We start from the raw sequence: 20,540 nt of genomic DNA on the forward strand, positions 1-20,540 counted from the left end.
TAAGACCTGGTTTTTGAATTTCAGCCTATTCACTGCCTGTGTGGAGTTTGCACATTCTGCCTTTGTCTTCCTGAATCCTTTGGCCCATCTCAAAGTAGTGCAGTTAGTTTAATTGACAACTCTAGTACTAGGGTGTTGTACCATGTTAGCCATTATGAATGTAGAGAAAAGCCAAGCAAAATGACACCTTTTATTGGCTAACTAAAAAGATTACAATATGCAAGCTTTCGAGGAAACTCAGGCCCCTTCTTCAGGCAAGATGTAATGAAATAACACTATTGATTTACTGTATGCAAACGTTAAAGACGCATATAGCGCCACCCCGCTGCCTGCGCTTGGGAAAGCAGATCATAACCTGGTTCTGCTTCAGCCTCACCATAAACCAAAAGTTAGAGTCCTACCTGTAACCACACGATCATTCAGGAAGTGGACCCCAGAGGCTGAGAATGCTCTGAGAGAATGTTTTGGAACTACAGACTGGGATATCCTGCAGGGATCTCATAGTGAGAACATTGAGGAAGTTGTTGACTGTACTACTGACTACATCAACTTCTGTATGGACATTGTAGTTCCAGTAAGAACAGTACGCTGCTATGCTAACAACAAGCCATGGATTACAAGTGACATCAAGGGCCTTTTGAACCAGAAGAAAAGGGCTTTTAAAGACGGTGATCAGCATGAGCTCAAGCGCGTGCAGAAGGAACTCCGAGTGCAGCTCAGGGCGGCGAAGGAGCAGTACAGGAGAAAGCTGGAGCAGAAGTTGCAGAATAACAGCATGAAGGAAGTGTGGGATGGGATGAAGATCATCACTGGCTGCAGCTCGAAGCGGGGTACCACCATCGAGAGAGATGTGAAGAGAGCAAACCAAATGAACAACTTCTTTAACAGGTTTGACCACCCTAACCCACTCTCACTCTCACCTCGGAGTATTGCACCCTCCACACATCCTTCTGCTGATGCCAGCATAGGAAAGACATCCCCACCCATAATTACAACAGCGCAAGTGAGCAGAGAGCTGAGGAGACTTCGTGCCAGCAAAGCAGCGGGTCCAGATGGAGTATCGCCACGACTGCTGAAGGTCTGTGCATCGGAGCTGGGGGGTCCTCTACAGTGCATCTTCAACCTGAGCCTGGAACAGGGGAGAGTCCCGAGGCTTTGGAAAACATCTTGTATCACCCCAGTCCCAAAGGTATCACGTCCTAGTGAGCTGAATGACTTTCGGCCTGTTGCTCTGACATCACATGTGATGAAGACCATGGAGAGGCTGCTGCTTCACCACCTTAGGCCACAGGTTCAACACGCCCTTGACCCTCTGCAGTTTGCATATCAGGAGAAGGTGGGAGCAGAGGATGCCATCATCTATATGCTACACCGATCCCTCTCTCACTTGGACAGAGGCAGTGGTGCTGTAAGAATTATGTTTCTAGACTTCTCTAGCGCCTTCAACACAATCCAACCTCTGCTCCTTAGGGACAAGCTGACAGAGATGGGATTAGATTCATACCTAGTGGCATGGATCGTGGACTATCTTAAAGACAGACCTGTGCGTCTTGGGAACTGCACGTCTGACATTGTGGTCAGCAACACAGGAGCGCCACAGGGGACTGTACTTTCTCCGGTCCTGTTCAGCCTATATACATCGGACTTCCAATACAACTCGGAGTCCTGCCATGTGCAAAAGTTCGCTGATGACACTGCTATCGTGGGCTGCATCAGGAATGGGCTGGAGGAGGAGTATAGGGACCTAATCAATGACTTTGTTAAATGGTGCGACTCAAACCACCTACACCTGAACACCAGCAAAACCAAGGAGCTGGTGGTGGATTTTAGGAGGCCCAGACCCCTCATAGACCCAGTGATCATCAAAGGTGACTGTGTGCAGATGGTGCAGACCTATAAATATCTGGGAGTGCAGCTGGATGATAAATTAGACTGGACTGCCAATACTGATGCGCTGTGCAAGAAAGGACAGAGCCGGTTATACTACCTTAGAAGGCTGGCATCCTTCAACATCTGCAATAAGATGCTGCAGATGTTCTATCAAACAGTTGTGGCGAGCGCCCTCTTCTACGCAGTGGTGTGCTGGGGAGGCAGCATTAAGAGGAAAGATGCCTCACGCCTGGACAAACTGGTGAGGAGGGCAAGATCTATTGTTGGCATGGAGCTGGACAGTTTAACATCTGTGGCAGAGCGAAGGGCGCTCAGCAGGCTCCTATCAATTATGGAGAATCCACTGCATCCACTTAATAGTATCATCTCCAGACAGAAGAGCAGCTTCAGCGACAGACTGCTGTCACTGTCTTGCTCCACTGACAGATTGAGGAGATTGTTCCTCCCCCAAACTATGCGACTCTTTAATTCCACCCCTTGGGGGGGTAAACGTTAACATTTAACATTATACATAGTTATTGTCTGTTTTTCACCTGCATTATTATCATTCTTTAATTTAATATTATTTATTGTATCAGTATGCTGCTGCTGAAGAATGTGAATTTCCCATTGGGATTAATAAAGTATCTATCTATCTATCTATCTATCTATCTATCTATCTATCTATCTATCTATCTATCTATCTATCTATCTATCTATCTATCTATCTATCTAATGGTGATGTAATGTGATTACATCTTGCTTGACAACTCTAAATAGTCTCTGTATGAATGAGTGTAGTTGTGTATGTCACTATGCTCAGGGATGAGTTGGTGCCCCATCTAGCATTGTTTTCTGTCTTGATTCCTATGCTTGATTCCTATTCCTATGATGCTGGAGTCCCCTTAACCTTAAACTGATGGGTGGGTGATAATTTAATTGCTTGAAGGCCTATGAGACAAGTTGAACCAATGTGTAAGCAAACTTTAATAACGACACAGTAGAATTTTCTTACTTGATATTAGGACTTTGTAAGGGCTAGGTGGAGGTCAGATATGCTTAAATTAATTATGCCAAAATTGCAAAGGAGTGTGTGCTCTTTTTAAGAACATTTTATCTCTCAAAAGAGAGGTCTTTTGTTGTTTGATGCTGATCAGGAAAAAAAAACCATTTACTTAGGACTGCTGTGGACTAAGCAATATGACCTCTTTACTGCTTACTGTTGTTTGACTTGACCCCACTATCCATTGAGCCCGGGTGAAATGGATACACTGACTTACGCAATACTGGCTGATCTAATCTTACCAGTTTACTAAGAGGCATTTCCATATTACTACTAAGAGGGAATATACAACTGTTTACTGCCATTATGCTAAAGGCAAACTATGCAAACTAGAGTCTCAGCCAGAAGGATTCAGGTTCCATTCTGGACTGTTTTCGTAAGTAAATTTATCCTTTAAACATTTATGAACAAATCTAATTATACCTAATATTCATAGTTTATTGTAAAAGTCACTTTATGAAACAAAACAATTTGTTTTTACAAGTGCTTGGCTAAGATTAGATATCTCAGTAACTCATGAATTACAATATTTGCTGCTGATTTTATTAAAAGTTAAAATTTAATGATCAGTGAACAAATAGCTACAATAAAAAACAGCAGCGCCAGCTTTCTATACAACACAAACCTATTGCTGCCTTTACTCTGCACCATTGTCTGTACATCATCTGCTAGAAGACAGATAGGCATCCAGCTAGGCCTTCACATTCCGTGAAGCTACCATTTATCAAGGAACAGCAGTCGAAAATACTACAACACTGACAAAAAGCATAAAATAAACTGTACATATTGTACAAAGGAAGGGCAATTTGCTTGGTAAAGTTCAGAAATAATATATGATGCCTTCAGAAAGTATTCAGACCCTTCACTTTTTATACATTTTATTATGTTGCAGCCTTATGTTAAAATCATTTCAATTCATTTTGCCCCTCAGCAAGTAACACTCAAACCCCAGAAAGACAAAGCAAAAACAAGGTTCAAGAAATCTTTGCAAATTTATTAAAAAAAAAACAAAACAAACTATCACATTGAAACAAGTACTCAGACCCTTTACTCAGCACTTCTTTGAAGCACCTTTGACAGTGATTGTTATCTGGAATCTTCTAGGGTATGACTTGACAAGCTTTGCACACATCTGGATTTTTAGGTTTTCTGCCATTCTTTTCTGCAGATCCTCTCAAGGACTTTCAGGTTGAATGGAGACCATCAGTGGACAGCTATTTTCAGGTCTTTCCAGAGATGTTTGATTGGGATCAAGCTTGGGCTCTGCCAGGGTCACCCAAGAACATTCACAGAGTTGACCCTAAGCCACTGCTGCATTGTCTTTGCTTTGTGCTAAGGGTCACTGTCCTTTTGGAAGGTGAATCTTTGTCCCAGTCTGAGGTCCATGGCACTCTGGAGAAGGTTTTCATGATGGATATCACTGTACTTTGCTTCGCTTAGCTTTCTCTCAGCCCTGACTAGTCTTCCAGTTAGTGCCACTGAAAAAAAAAAAACAAAACAAAACATGCCACCACCCTGCATTACCATTGGAATGGCATTGCACAAGTTATGAGCATTGCCTGTTGTCCTCCATACAAGATACTTAGAATTGAGACCAAACAGGGCAAACGTACTTTCATCAGACAAAATAATCTTGTTTCTTATAGTCTGAGAGTCCATTAGGTGTCTTTTTGCAAACTCCAAAGGTGCTTTCATGTGTCATTGAGTCACTCTTCTATAAAGTCTGTTTAGAAGTTTCTCCCATCTCCACAAAGGTTCTTTGGAGCTCAGCCAGAGTCACCATTGCTCAATTTTGCCAGGTGGCCAACTCTGTGAAGGGCCGTGGTTATTCAAAACTTATTCCATTAAAGAATTATGGGTGCACTGTATTCTTGGGAAACTTCAGTGCTGCTGAAATTTGTTGTAGCCATCCCCATATTTCTTCTTTGACACAATTCTGTCACTAAGCTCTGCAGGCAACTCCTGAGACGTCATGGCTGATTGTTGCTCTGAAATACATTGTCAACTGTGCCGTGTGAACTTCTGTAGACAAGTGTGTCACTATCCTAATGATGTCCAATCAAATGAATTAACCGCAGGTGAACACCAAACAAGGTGTAGAAACACCTCAACGATGATCAACAGAATGGGAATGCACCTAAGCTGGATTTCAAGTGTCAAAGCAAGGGGTCCGAATATTTGTGTCAATGGAATAGTTCAGGTTTTTATTTTTGTTAAGTTTGCAGGTATTCCTAAATGTTTCCTGTTTTCACTTCATCATTCTGGAGTATTAAGCATTGTTTGATTGGAGAAAAAAAAATGAATTAAAACAATTTTAGCATAAGGCTGCAACATGACAAAATGCGAAAAATGTGAAGGAGTCTGTTTTCTTTCTGATGGAACTGTAGCTTATCAAAATCATGTCTTTATAACCCACTATGTCTTTTAGATTGCACTGAATGAGCTTTTAATCATTGAGTAATAAGCCTAATTAAAAATTCATCAGTAGATTAGATGCTTGTTGGCGGACAGGGAGCAGTGCTGCTTTTGATGTCATCTGTGCAATTCAGAGTAGAATTTAGAAAGCCGATGAAGAAGCATAAATTGGGGAGGGCTCCTTTTTGAATGTGTGCAGCACTTGTGCAGAAAGGTAGAAGTGAATATTCCCAGTCATTAAAACTATTTGTTTAAAAATTGGACCAAGCAATATTTACAGGTAAGTGTAGTTCAGTATATTCACACCAGACATTGTGGTTTGCCTCTGTATTGTGTAACCATGCAGTGTCTTTCAAGTGGCCCACAGCTTTAAACCAGAATTGTAATTGTCTTCTTGCTCCTTACTATGTATGAGAAAGTGTAATAATATAAAACTAATTTAAATGCATTGCTGAGACAGATATTTATTTTAATTAACAAAATTATTCACCAATTTCAGGTTTAATTGTTACTAAACTAACAAATGCAGTAGTTTGCAAAAATCTGATGCTTACCTCTCCAAGCTTGTCTAATTTAACATAAGTCTCCAGTTTCCCAAAACCAATGTCAGACTGTAAATAAATAGAGAGAAGAACATGAGGATTGCAATAAAAATATCCACTGCAACAATAAATTAAACAGGTTCATTAGTTCTGATGTATTAAGAACAAAAAACAGCATTATCCAGTTAAAAATAAATTGTCTCCAAGACTAAAATGCTGGCCAATGTGAACAAATTAAAAAACAAAGGCTGTTGTCAGCAAGTATTGCTGTTTTCAATTATGCACTATTACTCATTAGCGTCCATTAGTGGCCAATTACTGACTTATTAAAAAGACAGCATAATAAATGTTCTTTTGCCTTGTGAAACTTTATCAGTAAAACATATTATTGCAATTTGCTAATAACCAGCTTTCCATGCTTAATGATTGCCTAATGTTATTTTGCTTTGTATGTAATTGGAAGGTTAATACGTTGTTAATGCCTATGGTCCCCCAACTCTCCTTTTTTAACATTATATAACCAACCATTTCTAATTCTACAGAGGACTTCTTTTCATGTATTACAACTGAATTTTACAGATTATTAATGAGTGAAAGCCCCATGCTCACTTTACAGGTTTAAGTGAAAAGCAGACTACTTCACCTCACCTTGGCCCTTTGGAGCCAAAAGATTTAGAATCATTAAAGCTGCAAATTAGCTTCTAGTGAAAGAAAACATTATGGCTGTGAAGTGTTTTATGCTTACCAGAGAGGCCCTGCGGGACATCCTGCTGAGGGGTTTTGGGTCAGGAGGGCAATCCAACTGGATTTTTTGTAGGAATTCTTTTGGGAGTCGATTGTCTACCTGCAGAGGAAAGATTTTGGCTGTAGACGTTACATATACCCAGGCTGCAAAAGACTGGACACTAAATCTAATTTAAGAAATTCAACCTCAAAGATTCTCTAGCTTAGTGAAAACAGTCTGCTGCCAGTGCAGGAGGTATAATGTCAAATCATGTATTAACTCTTCTTAATATCAATCTAATGTGACTTTCCATCATGCAATGTAAATATTTTGGCTATGTTTTTACAAAGACGGTGATGCTTTTGTTTAATTTTTGTACTGACTTTTTTCAGTTCAGGTTTGCGGGAAACTGGAGCCTATCATGTTGTCTTAAACTAATTCTTTAGAGTATATTGTTGCACCAATAAGTTTACTAAATACAAGGTAAGTTCAAAGTTGTTATTTGTATTCATATTTGTTACGTATGTAAGTTCATAACCAGAGATGTAACCCAAAAATGAGAACCAAAAGACTTCCTCAGAATTCTAATCAAGTATAGTTTCACTATCTTACGGCCATAGTACTATTCACACAAAACAGCACAAAGACTAGAGTATATAAAATATGGTGTCCATTATGTCAACACTTAAGGCTTATGTGAATTCACATAATGATGATCCCATCTGCATGATCACTATACAAAGAACAAATATAATAAAAACAAAATAAGTTTAAGCTCAAGCACAAAGCAATGCTTCCTGGTTCCCTAGCCAGTTGAATGTATTTGTATTGTTTTAGCACAAACTTTGCATAATAGGGCTGTTAAATAAACATTTTTAAATGTAATTAATCACAATACGTCCCTCGATCAATCTCAATCAATTGCAAGTTTAACCAAGGTGGTTCAGCAATGTCCAGTAGTCCCCTGTAACTGCTGTCGAACTTCTTAGCTGATTAAACTGAGAAGACTAGTGCCTGTCACATAAATCCTTGATACATGACACAATTGTTCTAAGTGAAGGTAACATGTAGGAATTGTCAGACCTCACTGAATGATGTGTCTCAACCCTTTATCTTCAACTACATTTAGAGGCCTGCAGTTTGATGCGATCCACTCTGCAACAAATAGTGGCAATTAATGCTTTAGATTTTGTTTAATTTATGGATGTAAGTGAAGTTGTACATTTATCGACTGCCTGACATTAGAGTTTTTAACAGTGGCATTGTGCATGTTTTGCTTGTAAGTGATAATCCAAGGAATTTGTACTACTGTAATAAATTTAAATTTACCCACACAAACTTTCCAAATATTAACAATTTTGTTCTTTGAACTGTCTGTGAGTGTTTTAAATAAAAAGCAGGTATCATAAATTTCATCTTTCTCAGGCATCGTTAACAGAAGAGCCTAAAACGGGAGTTTCTAGACTTCAAGTCAAGGCCTCTTCAAACATTGTACCTTCTGATTAGAATTCTCACTAATATAAAGCCAATGCTGTGAAGTGGAACATGATCTTGGATCTTGGTTACTGCCAACAGTAGTCACACTGCATGATTTAATAGTTGACCTGTTCATTCAAGCAAATGCTTACCTACAGCAGACTATTGACACATATGTGGTTAAACATCACATGATAACCTCCTGGTGAAGAGAATTTTATCTTCCAGCAATTTAAATATTTTGAGGAATTCCCATTTTCTTTCAGTCGTAAATTGTTAAATACTGAACTATAAGAAGGCACAACTAAAAGTAAGATTTCTTAACTTCCACCCTCTCCCTAACATCGCACTTAGGGATTTTAAGTTTTTTGTGGTTGTGTATGTCTTTTACTTTTTCTTAATGCATATCTAATACTTTTTAATGAATTATTTTTTTAATGTAAGAACAGTAGCATGGTTTGATAAATAATAAAAAAAAATAATTAAATAATTTAAAAAAAAATTTTAAAAGCCTAAAATTTCCATATTTCTAATTTACAAAAATTATGAAATTACATGTGAATCCAGATCAAAAGAAGAAGAAAACTAACTGAAGTTACATATAAGAGGAAAAAAAAAGAGGAAAATAACTCAAAGGTTTGGTGTCTTTATGTTTTATAAACTCATTATTGTCAATGGTGGCTAACCAGTTCTGATAACTTTAAGCACAGTTCTGCTTTTAACTTCTGCCTAGTCCTGTGTTTATTTATAAAGGAGGGATGAAGGCTATCAGAAATTGGGAACTCTATCTGAAATTCTTTCTGCTGTTGATTTATATTAACAATACTAAAATAATTTTAGATAGGCTTATGTTTATTTTATTATAAATAATTGTTCATTTCCATTTTCACTGTATGTTATTCTGCCTTAGTCTTCCAATTTCTAAAACTGCTCTATAAATGGTACAAAAAACAAATTTGCCAAAATTATATTGGCTGACTAGACCTGAGAGAGTCAGACAGATGCTCTGAGCAGCCTGCTCAAGTGAGTGGAAGGATTGAAGAAGAGAGAACTCACGTGAGATGCTCACTTTCACAGAAAGTTGTCACAGGCGGCTGTTCTCTCAAAGTCAATGTGAGCTTTGAAAGACTTTGATTCGAAAAGACAGGAGTGGAGTGTCATAGCAGGAGCACTGAGAGAAAGAGCTGTGGAATCGAATCACAGCTGGACTCAGAGACTCAGGTTCAGCTGTAGTGTCGTTTTACTGTAAGTTCCACTTTGTTCCCATTATTTTGTTCCCTTGAGTAGAAACTGAGAGCTGTTTGTGCACAACGCTACTCATAATGTATATTGATATAGGATTATTTATATTTAACAACCAGTAACGGCACACTGCACGATAATGTGCAGTGAATACACTTGACTTGAGCATTCCTAGTTTTCATACTCTTTCTCTGTACATTTAGCATTCATTTGCTCAGAGGTTGATACTCTTGCTGCTTCCTGAGCAGCTCCTCTTTTCTCCACCCTAGAACCCCGTTTCTTCTCTTCTTTCGTCTGCATCTTTTCGCGTTAAAACTGATTAAGTCAGTGTTTGTGTTGCAATTACTTAGTACGTTTTCCTACATGTTTCACTTAAGCTGGCACTTAAGTCTTCAATCTGCCTCAAGAATGATTTAAGATAAGCGGTAAGGGAAGTGACGGCGAAGGTAGTAGGGATGAGAACGGCGCCCATACGTATGCACTGCAGAGCCGCCCTGCTGGCCGCTGCCAAGAGTTGATTGTACAATAAAATAAAATAAAATAAAAGTAAAAAGAGGAATAACCTTGGAGGTCAATCATCACCCTGAAAGCATATAGTAGACGTCTCGTAGTATATGTGTACCAAATTTCAGGTCAATAGGTCTTTTGCGAGCTACACAGATAAAACAGAGATGTTAATTGTTGGAGGGAATGACGCTGATCATAACAATATTTTGTCATCATTTAACTCAGTTGGAATCCCAATTAATTTTACTGAATCAGCCCGCAATCTAGGAGTTATCTTTGACTCTAGCATGTCATTTAAAGTGCATATTACAAAGTTGTCCAAAACATGTTTCTTCCATCTTAAAAATGTTAGGAAATTAAGGCGCTTTCTAAATAAACAGGATTCTGAGAAATTAATTCATGCATTTATCTCTAGTAGGATTAACTACTGAAATGCGGTTTTTACTGGATGTTCAAAATATTCTCTATACAGCCTCAAGTTAATCCAAAATGCGGCTGCAAGAATTATTACAAGAACAAGAAAATACGAACAAATAACTCCAGTTCTTAAATCCTTACACTGGCTCCCGGTTAAGTTTAGGGCAGATTTCAAAATCCTCCTTTTAACATATAAAGCATTAAATGGCCAAGGTCCGGCTTACTTGTCTGAACTTATCATGGCTTACAAACCAGAGCGCACATTAAGATCTCAAGATGCCGGTCTGCTTATGGTTCCAAGGATTAATAAAAAAACAATGGGAGGTCGAGCTTTTAGTTACAGGGCCCCTAAACTGTGCAATGGTCTGCCTGCTACTATAAGAGATGCCCCTTCGGTCTCAGCTTTTAAATCCCAGCTGAAGACTCACTACTTCAGTTTAGCATATCCTGACAAGAGCTGCTGATTAACTGTACAGACTGCATCTCTGTTGTTAGTCATTAGCACTAAAACATAAAGTAACACGATAGTTATAATTGGATACTAACCCTCACCTATTCTGTTTCTCTTCTCGGTACTCAAATGTGGCACTTGGTGCCACGGCCCACCTGCCAAGTTGTTTTGCCTGCCTAAAGTAAAGTCATCCCTGATGGAGGATCACAGGAATCGTGGGAAAGAGGGGTCCTTTCATCGAATTGGCTGGCCCAGCACTGTTTCAGCCGTGGAATGGCCAAATGGGGGAGGCAGCTCGATGGATGAGGTCTCCAGGACTCTAAAAATATCCAAATCTTATTATATGATATCTACTGTTAAATTCTGCTCCGTACTTCTAAAATTTTTATTTTTTTACTTCTAAAAAATTTTTATTTATACTGTATTGAGGGTTGTCCTGTTCTGTGTATTGTATTGTATTGACCCCCTTCTTTTGACACCCACTGCACGCCCAACCTACCTGGAAAGGGGTCTCTCTTTGAACTGCCTTTCCCAAGGTTTCTTCCATTTTTTCCTACAAGGTTTTTTTTGGGAGTTTTTCCTTTTCTTCTTAGAGAGTCAAGGCTGGGGGGCTGTTAAAAGGCAGGGCCTGTTAAAGCCCATTGCGGCACTTCCTGTGTGATTTTGGGCTATACAAAAATAAACTGTATTGTATTGTATTGTACACGTGCTTTAAAATCCTGGACAGACAAATGAACAGCCACTGTAGTGTATTATATATAAAGATAGAAGAACATTTTCAGAGACTTTAATTTAAAAACTATCCAATTTTAAAGGCAATCTTTAGAATTGAAATAGATGTTTTTATTAATGTCAACCTCGATGGGGCCGTAGCCCTCAGTTTAAAAAACTGTCAGCAGTTATTTTCATTTAAAAAAGGATGAAAATTCAGGTAAGCTGCACGTTTTCTGATTTTTCGTAAAAAGCTTTATCATGTGGAAGGCAGAGGCCAACAACTGCAATTTAATGCAGCACAACAAACACAATGACAGCATAACAACGTTCAGGTGAAAATCTAAACTCCCCTCACGGTTTGTGTAGGAGCAAAAGGCACATCTTAAAAATCTGGTGTGTGTACTTCACAGCAGTGCCTGTATTGTGGTGTCTGTTGTTATACCTCTCTTCAGCCATGATTTGGTGATTCAGTACTGAAGTAAATAAGTATGCAAGGAGAGGACACCTGCTGTCACCCAGAACAACACTGAATTCCATCTATTTGAAAATATTATATGTCAACATTGTAATAGCAATTGTAATTTCAATTTAATTCTCATACTTATGTAGTCTGTCTCAGCAACCCACAGTTTGACTTGAACCTTTGTTGTGGATTTGGGAGGCAAGTGCTCTGATAGGATAAATGGCCTACACCACACACTTTACAGCAAGTGCACCTTTTAAGTTTTATCAAAGCACTGTCCTCGCCGCAAGGTCACTGAGTTTTAGTACCATGATGAGCAGCCTCTTGCTATTCTCACCAGAATTACTGGCCAGATCCAGATGAAGAAGCTCTTTATGAATAAAAACTTGGTTAGGTTAATTGTCAATTCATGGACAAGCTAAGTTATAAAGATGTTTTGACATGGAATTGCACCGCAATCCATTCCTGGTCACACATGTTGCAATGTGGTAACTGCCTTTGGGCAGCTCCAAACTTATAACATCTGGACTACAAAGGCCTTTGGAAACAGTTTCTTTACAGCCAGAGAAAGAAGAACTTCAATGCACACTCAAGGACTGCCTCTAAACGCCACAAGAGCTTTCTAGTGACGTCTCTCTCACTTAGCCCCGTTGTGCACAACACCACTGGAACAGAAAGGGTTTGTCAAACAGTAATTAATAATGAACAATATTAATCTGGAGTTATGTAAATACTCAGTGTTACAATGCTTTTGAAAACTTGCCCCTATCAGTGAAGTTGGAATGAAATATTCAAATACATAACAGAAAAGTGTTTGAGCTTAAATTCTCTGTTGTATAGTAGTTGCCAAAAATTTTCATTGCGTATTACACAAATACAGGGGTAACATGGTGGAACAGTGACTAGAACATTAAAAAAGTACAATATTTAAACAACTTTGACAAGAATAGGCCCTTTATATCAAAAGATTTGTTAATCATATTCACCTAATTTCTCCAAAATAACATCAAGCTTAGTTTTGTTGCTCCCCAAGTACTACTGTCAATCACACAACTAACCTAGTCAGTTCATACACATGAAAGAAACATTCTGGATTTGACTATCATGCTCAGTCACTACCTGTGTAGAGTGTGCACATTCTTCCTGTGTCTACCTAGATTATCTTCAGGGCACTCCAGCTTCCTCCCATATTCTGAAATATTTGTGTTGTCTACACTAAAACGGTGATAAGACCTGATTTTAATTTTTCCACAGATCATATTTAAACAGCCGATCATATATAATCAGCCGAAAGCCATATGATAAATGATTTCTTTTAGATCAGATACAGGCTACTTTCTGATGTGGTACTGAATTCCAAATTCTATAACTGATCAGAGTTTAAACACATTTCTACTTAAGGATGTGTCTCGATTACATAATTTTTGTGCATTACATGACATGTTAAAAGGAGAGACAACCCTGAGTAGAAACAATTGCACAGATGATCAACTATTATTTGTCTCTTTTGCTGTCACTAGGAGTCATCAAATCAGGTAACATTGCACTCTACTACCACTGTTTGCTAGTACTCGAGGTTCTTCTCTGAATGAAGGAGGAGGAAATCATAGCACTTTTTGGGTTGACTCACCATATTTTATAAAAAGAGTTCTTGTAGAAAAGTGAAAAGCATTAGCAAAAAAAAAAAATACATGGAGAGGTCCATGTTTTTGCCTGAAATACATTGTACAAGCAGGTCCGTCTTAACGCATGGGCACGCTTGGCAGTTGCCAGGTGGCCCCACAAGCATATGGGACCCATGCTAATCTATGTATGTTGTGACTTGCTGAGTGTTTGTGTAGGTAGGAGCCCCAGTGCACTGCTTTCCCCGGGGGCCTATAATGCTGTTAAGACGGCCCTGTGTACAACGGTAAATATAAAAATAAAGGCAATTAATGCCATGGTGAGATTTTTTTGGGAAGAGTGAGTGAGACCTAAGGAAATTCACTGAGGGATGTTGACTTGTGAAGATCAGTAAGCTGTCTGGGTACTCATCTTGTACAGTCTTTACAGTACCCCAATTCATCATGCACTATGGTATGTACAGATCTGCAGCTGATATCCAAATGTGCAACAACAGTGGACAACATAATCCATTGGTCTTCTCTGATGGAGGCATTCACCATGTCGATGTGGGCTTGTGTGAGAGATGACGAGAATTGACCATCACGAGTTTCGTCATTTACACTATGTTTACCCACTCATTAACTTTTTATTGAGTTATGCTGTTTTTACTTCTGTACGGAGCCAAAATTCTTCAGTGAATTTCAGCAGGTTTCACTCCCCTGCCTAAAGAAATCTCACTATGGTGTGTTGTTCAACAATGGTGAAACCCTACAGTGGAGGGTCCATGTTCATGTGACCTGGGCTTCAACTAGAATAACCGCAAAGCACAGCTCTATGTGTTTGAACTAACCATAAGCCCTCGCGAACATATTGTATTGCATCAGTTTCTGTTTATTGCAGTTACAGGATAATTTTCAGATTGTCTTTATTTTTAGATTTACCCTTGTACATCACAACACAATCACAGGACATATACATTCTACATAAGATGAATTTGTATTGAAACACTCAGGCAACATCTCAACTCAGTAATGTTGATGGCGCAGACATTAAATCAGATTTCTTTACCAGTTTCAACTGTGGCATAGAGGCCTAGTAGTCTAAATGTGTCCTTGGTGACACAAAACTGTCCCTGTGTGAGTGTGTTTGTGATTTGTACATGAGAGGGCCCAGGTCTGGTTTCTGCTCCACAACCAATTCTACAAGGGTAGGTTCTGGACCCCTACAGACCTGAACTGGATTAGGTGAGTCTGAGAATATTTCTCTTATTGCAGAAATACACAAAATACTAAAATATTTTGTCAAATGCACTGAAATTGTAATAATTTAAATAAGTAAAAGATAAAGGATAAACTGGAAAATAAAAGTTGATTCCCACTTTATGTACATATATACCATAAAAATTGACTAACAAGACTAATTGAATAAGGGTTAATTAGAATCTTAAAATGCAGTTTCTGAGATACTTTCACTTGATATGGCTTGTCTTGTTAAACAAGCATATCCTTTAAATTAATGTCACACTTAAATAATTCAGTCACTGCACCATTTACTTTTACAGATTTATAATTAGTGTCTCCTCATGTCAGAGTGTGTTTCCTCCAGGGACTCCACAGTAATACTGTCAAGTTGGCCAAGTGTAAGTAAGTGTGTGTGCCGCTGGATTAGGTTATGGTTCCCTGCAGCCTAAACCTGGAAAAAACATTTAGAAAATGTGAAAATGTGGTGAAGTAAAATGACGTAAGGCATTGAGTGCTCATGATATTTTTACCATGTGGTCAACATTTAGGAATCTTTTCTTCTGTCATACAACCCTTTCAAAAACTGAATCACAGCAGCAGTACTAACCTCCACAGAGAATCTTCGATGTTGGCTACTCTTCCGGTAGTTGAGTTGTGTAGGGGACTGCATGCCTTCACTGAAGGGAATGGGGCTGCGATTTGCTTGCAGGACATTCTGAAGAGCTCTAAGCTGCAGGCTGTCTGGCAGTATGTCTGCATGGAGGGTAGAATAACAGCAAAGATTATTTTGGAAACAGAATCCACTTTTGTTTCCAAGATCAGGTTCTGATTCCCAATGGTGCGCTCTACAAGGCTCCTCAAATGTTTCAGAGTTGATTGAGTGACTCCTGGAAGTGTAAACTCCAGTTTAGCTTTTAATTCTTACTGTGAACCCAAGCAAATGCTTTCTTCTACTTGTTCCATTTATTAAAGACTATATGACAAGACCGGTCACAATTGTGTGAACATGTTTTCTTCACTTTGAAGACTAGGAGACACTGAGATGGTCCAGTCCCATATTTGTCATTAATTACCTGTATGAACTCACTTCTTCTTATCTCCTCAGCTTTTGTGAAAGAATGTATGACAAGGACTTTTCAATATCAGCTTAGCCAATGACTTCCTGGATGACTTGAACAAGTCACCTAGCCTGCTTTTACATGACAAAATCTATTAGTAATAGATCTGTCTCTTTGCAGAAACTTCATATATGTCAAGGAAGTGCCCAAGAATTATGTTAAAAAGATACGAAAAGATAAATGAAAACAAAGACATGGTCTGAGGAAGGCAAGATCAAACTAAAATAGGCAACCACTAACCAAAGGGCAAGGCATTACTCTAGGATCGAAGTCAGAGTATGAATAATAATCCTACGGCTAGGCTACTTAACAGAAAAACTAACTACTGCTAAGAGAAACTGCAAAGTTGTTTCATCTACCTAGGGGTGGAGGATAGTCAATTTGCAGCCATATTTATATGTTACGCCTAGTGACTTAACAGCCCCGAAATTCATGGCCATGACATTAAAAACAAAAAAACATTAATTAAAAATAACTTTCTAAATACACATTCTAAGAATGAACAATGGTATCTGATCCTTAGTGATTCAAAACCCAAAATAAACACACACATGACAATGTGTACTAGGCATTATCATGTAAGCAGAAATTGCAGTAATTTGCCAGTGTTATTACCTGAGTACTAGTAAGATATGAATCAAAATCATTTAGGTTCTTATAAATAACATAAGACATACTAATTGGCCTTTGTGGTCAGTAAGTTGTGCTCTTGTCCCCAAAACCAAAAAAGCTCAGATAAATGAAATACAAACAGAAACATATGAGCAAGTAAACAGGAAGTAAACACAAATAATACAAAATACTAGAAGACAATAAATTCTCTATGGGTCTACTTAAACTAGTTAAAAGGGCCCAGATGATACTTCATGGTGTCTCCTCCATGCTCTTGAGGCTGTGTTGGGAGACACAGAAAACCTTCTTGTGACGGCACATATGGATGTGCATTCCTGGAGTAGCTGGACTACCTGTGCAAACGGAATCAGCTGCAGGTAACCCCTTATGTGACTAGTAGTGACAAGGACACTAGCAAAACACAAAACTAGAGAAGTTTTAGTCAGGAAGGATAATGAGAGAGCAAATTATATGTGGCCATCACCTGTAAAATCATTTTGTTCTTGGGGGTTATCTTGCTGTTGCTTCTCCAGTGCATCTGTCGTCACTTTAATTTGCACCAAAGCAGGTAAAGTTGATTCACAATAACTTATGCTTCCTAACAGGACAGACTGATACACCTGAAGTTTAATTGAGTTGGTGTTAGAATGTGATGATTTTTTAAGTTTCCTTTTTTTTGAGTATCTATACATATAAAAGGCAAAGCCCTCACTGACTCATCACTAATTCTCTCACTTTCTATATAGGTGGGCAGTTGAAATTTCGTGTGCTAATTCCTTGCAGTGTACTTACAAAAGTTAGGTATGTTTCATGTCCTATTGCAACACCCAAGGGGAGGAAACGGGTATACCCCCTAAACTGTCTATATAGATAGGGGAAACTCCTCCTCACTATTTCTGTGACTTCCAATATACGTAGGAAGCCCAAATTTCCCATGCTCATCCTTTACACTGTACTTACAAACGTTAAGTGTTTTATTTTGCGCCGTGGCAGTTCTCACCATTACTCCGTAAGCAACTTTCGGAACTGACCTCTCCTTTTGGTGGTTTCATTCCTTATTTCCGTTAACAGACAATTTATTTCATGGCAGAGACACACAAGGGCCACCCCCGGTCCCCTTTCCATTTTTCCGCAAGGCCGCTATTCACGCACTTACCACGTGGTTGGCTCCCTGCCTCTATACATTAACGACATCCCACGCTCATGTGCCTCCTCACTCGGTTCTTTACTTTCCTCAGCTGTTCGTTGTGCTCACTGCTCCCTTCTTCTTTACTCCACCACTTCAAGCCTGTTATTGTTCGCCTGTCTTCACGTCTTCCTGCTGGTGACTCCTGTTTTTTCATTTACTCCACCGCTTCAAGCCTGTTATTGTTCGCCTTCCTTCACGTCCTCCTGCTGGTGACTCCTGCCTTTTCATTTACTCCACCGCTTCAAGGCTAACATTGTTGGGTTTTCTTACTTCCTCATGTCTCCCTCTTCGTGACTGTTGCCTTTTTGTTTACTTCACCGCTTCAAGGCTGACATTGTTGGGTTTTCTTACTTGCTCCGTACGTCTTCATGGTGCTGACTTCTGCTTTTCATTCCCTGCTCCACCACTTCTCGCCTTCCTTCATACTTTCTTTCTCAATGGGTGCAAGTTTACTCCGAATGCACTTAGGGGACAGCTAATGGGCTCTAGTGCCTGCAATTCTATCATTACTCCAGGGGTTGGCGCATTGTCCTAAAGCCTTCTCTTCCTTCCTCTGCAGACCGGATAATTGACAGGTATAACACCTCTGAGATCATGGTGTCCGTCCACCTGCACCTACCACTTCCTGTCACAAAGACTCAAAACTGGAAACTTCTCCATCTTTGTTTTTCTCAAATCCCATTATACCAGGCTGGTTGACCAACCCTTTCTGCTGCCTTGTCATTCTTTTACTATATATATATATATATATATATATATATATATATATATACAACTTTTTATTTATCTGCTATCTTGAAACAGACTACATTTCAACTTTACACTTCAGTGTAATATTTTATAATTCTTTTCTTTCTCCACTTCTCCAGTTTGAGGAGCGGCACCTTTTCAGGCTGGACTCGGAAGTACTTCCTGTGCCACAACATTGCCCACTTGAACCACTGCCGGGTCAGTTGGAACTACTAAAAGACAGGAAAGTAACTCCACAGCAGTTGCCTTATTTTGGCTTCCTGACTGAGAATGGTACCATCCTGGTCAGGGAACACTATCTACCCCAGCCAGGATATAGTCAAGCACTGAGTATCGGGCATTTACCTGGTTTTGGGTCCATCTAAAGTACTTATGGAGAAAGATTTGGGTGTGACACAGCAACTAACAAAATTTTAATTTATCCTTAAATGGAGGAGAACCCTCCAGAGGATTACTGATGTGACTTCCTTTCTTAGTTCCTAAGCCCATCCTCTTCTGCTTCCTCCTCTACAAATACAAACACCTCAGGAAATCATGTACTGTATCATTTATGACCCCAATGAACAAGAGAGATATAACAAAGTGTTGGGGACCAGCTGGTTCCCCTTTTAATTCATCTAAATGTGGAAAGTAAAAAAAAAAAAGGTTGTGATGAAAAACTTCTAGGGACATCGATTGTCCTCTGGCGCCTCTGTACTCAAGCTCAGTAAATATGCCTCTTTTCCTTGGAGCTCCTTGCTCAGTGGTGTCAGGTTCACAGGTGAATGCCAAGATCCAGCATCATGGCCATTTAATAATAATAATAATAATAATAATAATGTATGTAGCCCACAAAGTGGAGTGGAAGAGGCAGTACTCCCTGGACCAAGTCAGAAGCAATGTCAGTGGGTTTGGTCCTCTTGGCTTGGCAAAAGAGTCTTTCCTCAGATGTCAACCTGTGTATTGTTACCTTGGAAATGTATCTAGGATGCTCCCTATTCGCGTGCATGCAACAGTATATATATTGTAATGTAGGGTATGTTTGGGCTGACATCACAGATGGGAAGGTTAATCTAAGCCAGAATACTATAAAAATACTGAAGGACTGTTTCCTAAGACCATATATTACCCCAGTACACCAGGTGAAATTACCCCTCTGGGAGTGCTCCCATTTGGGCACCTGCAGGGTTGCATGGGATATATGATCATAATATGTTATGGGCCTTTTGAGTTATTAAACATAGCTACTATGAGGCAGTTTAGAAGTATTTTTGCTGGCGTGGACCTCTGTCCGAGCTAGAAGTGGTTCCCAACTAGACCTCTAACATGCCGAAAGTACTCCTAGGTCTGACTTTAAAAGGGGGTTGAGTGTGCAGGAGAACAACACTTACGTGGAAATGAGGAGGAAAAGTAAAGGTGTAGTTTGTATTGTGTTTCAGTATCATTTGATGTCCACTGAAGGAGTACTTGAAAGTACTGGGTTTAATAAAAGAGTCTATTAAGAATAGAACCTACAGTATGTGTTGTGTTCCAGTTTTGGGGTGTGCAAATCTCCTACAGGCCACAAAAATATATATAGTATATATACTGTATAATAGTTTTAGAAGGAAACCCTTGGTATATATATGTATAACATAAAATAAGAAAAGTATGGACGGTTAACAGCAGGAAATTATTTTGGAAGCAAAAATGTGTGCGTGACTCACTCGGCAGAACAGACGCATAGGCGGTCCTTGTTTATCAGGAATAGCTGTCCTGCTTCTATAAAGTAGAATGACTTATTTTAGTAAACAACAGAGCCACTTCCTGCTGTGTTAATTTAGATTTGACAGAAGGAATGGGGTAGTATGAAAAAATGATTTGGGTTTCAATTCAACAAAGGAAAGCGTGAGAGAGAAATCTGGAGGTGTAGAGTGAACCTGATCATGTACTGATCCCTTCATGTGGCCAGCTTGAGCCATTTTTTATTAACTCTCGCCTCAGTGCTGTCCCTTAATTGCCTATTTCTAAGCCAACAACATAAATAACACAGTACGGTACCTGCAATGTCTCCCGTCTGCATTATTGGTAATTTGAAGCCTGTGCTGACAGCACAGTCAATAACACCACTAAACGATTTCCCTCCTGGGAGCTTAAGGGGAGCACAGTGAAAGGCCAGTCAGA

The 20,540-nt window shown here is 39.2% G+C and overlaps 1 protein-coding gene across 3 annotated transcripts in view; it reads right to left on the reverse strand.

Moving 5' to 3' along the window:
- cdk18 (cyclin dependent kinase 18) overlaps window positions 1–20,540 on the reverse strand; it is a 328,641-nt gene that overhangs the window by 89,352 nt on the left and 218,749 nt on the right. For all 3 annotated transcript variants that reach the window (XM_028797139.2, XM_051924616.1, XM_051924615.1), the window contains exons 3-5: window positions 15,337–15,482; window positions 6,635–6,733; window positions 5,902–5,958 (exon numbers count right to left, since the gene is read on the reverse strand). In XM_028797139.2, coding sequence (XP_028652972.1) covers window positions 5,902–5,958; window positions 6,635–6,733; window positions 15,337–15,482 — 302 coding nt within the window. The remainder of the gene's footprint in view (window positions 1–5,901; window positions 5,959–6,634; window positions 6,734–15,336; window positions 15,483–20,540) is intronic.

Source organism: Erpetoichthys calabaricus, chromosome 3, assembly GCF_900747795.2.
Source record: "Erpetoichthys calabaricus chromosome 3, fErpCal1.3, whole genome shotgun sequence".
Taxonomy (NCBI): domain Eukaryota; kingdom Metazoa; phylum Chordata; class Cladistia; order Polypteriformes; family Polypteridae; genus Erpetoichthys; species Erpetoichthys calabaricus.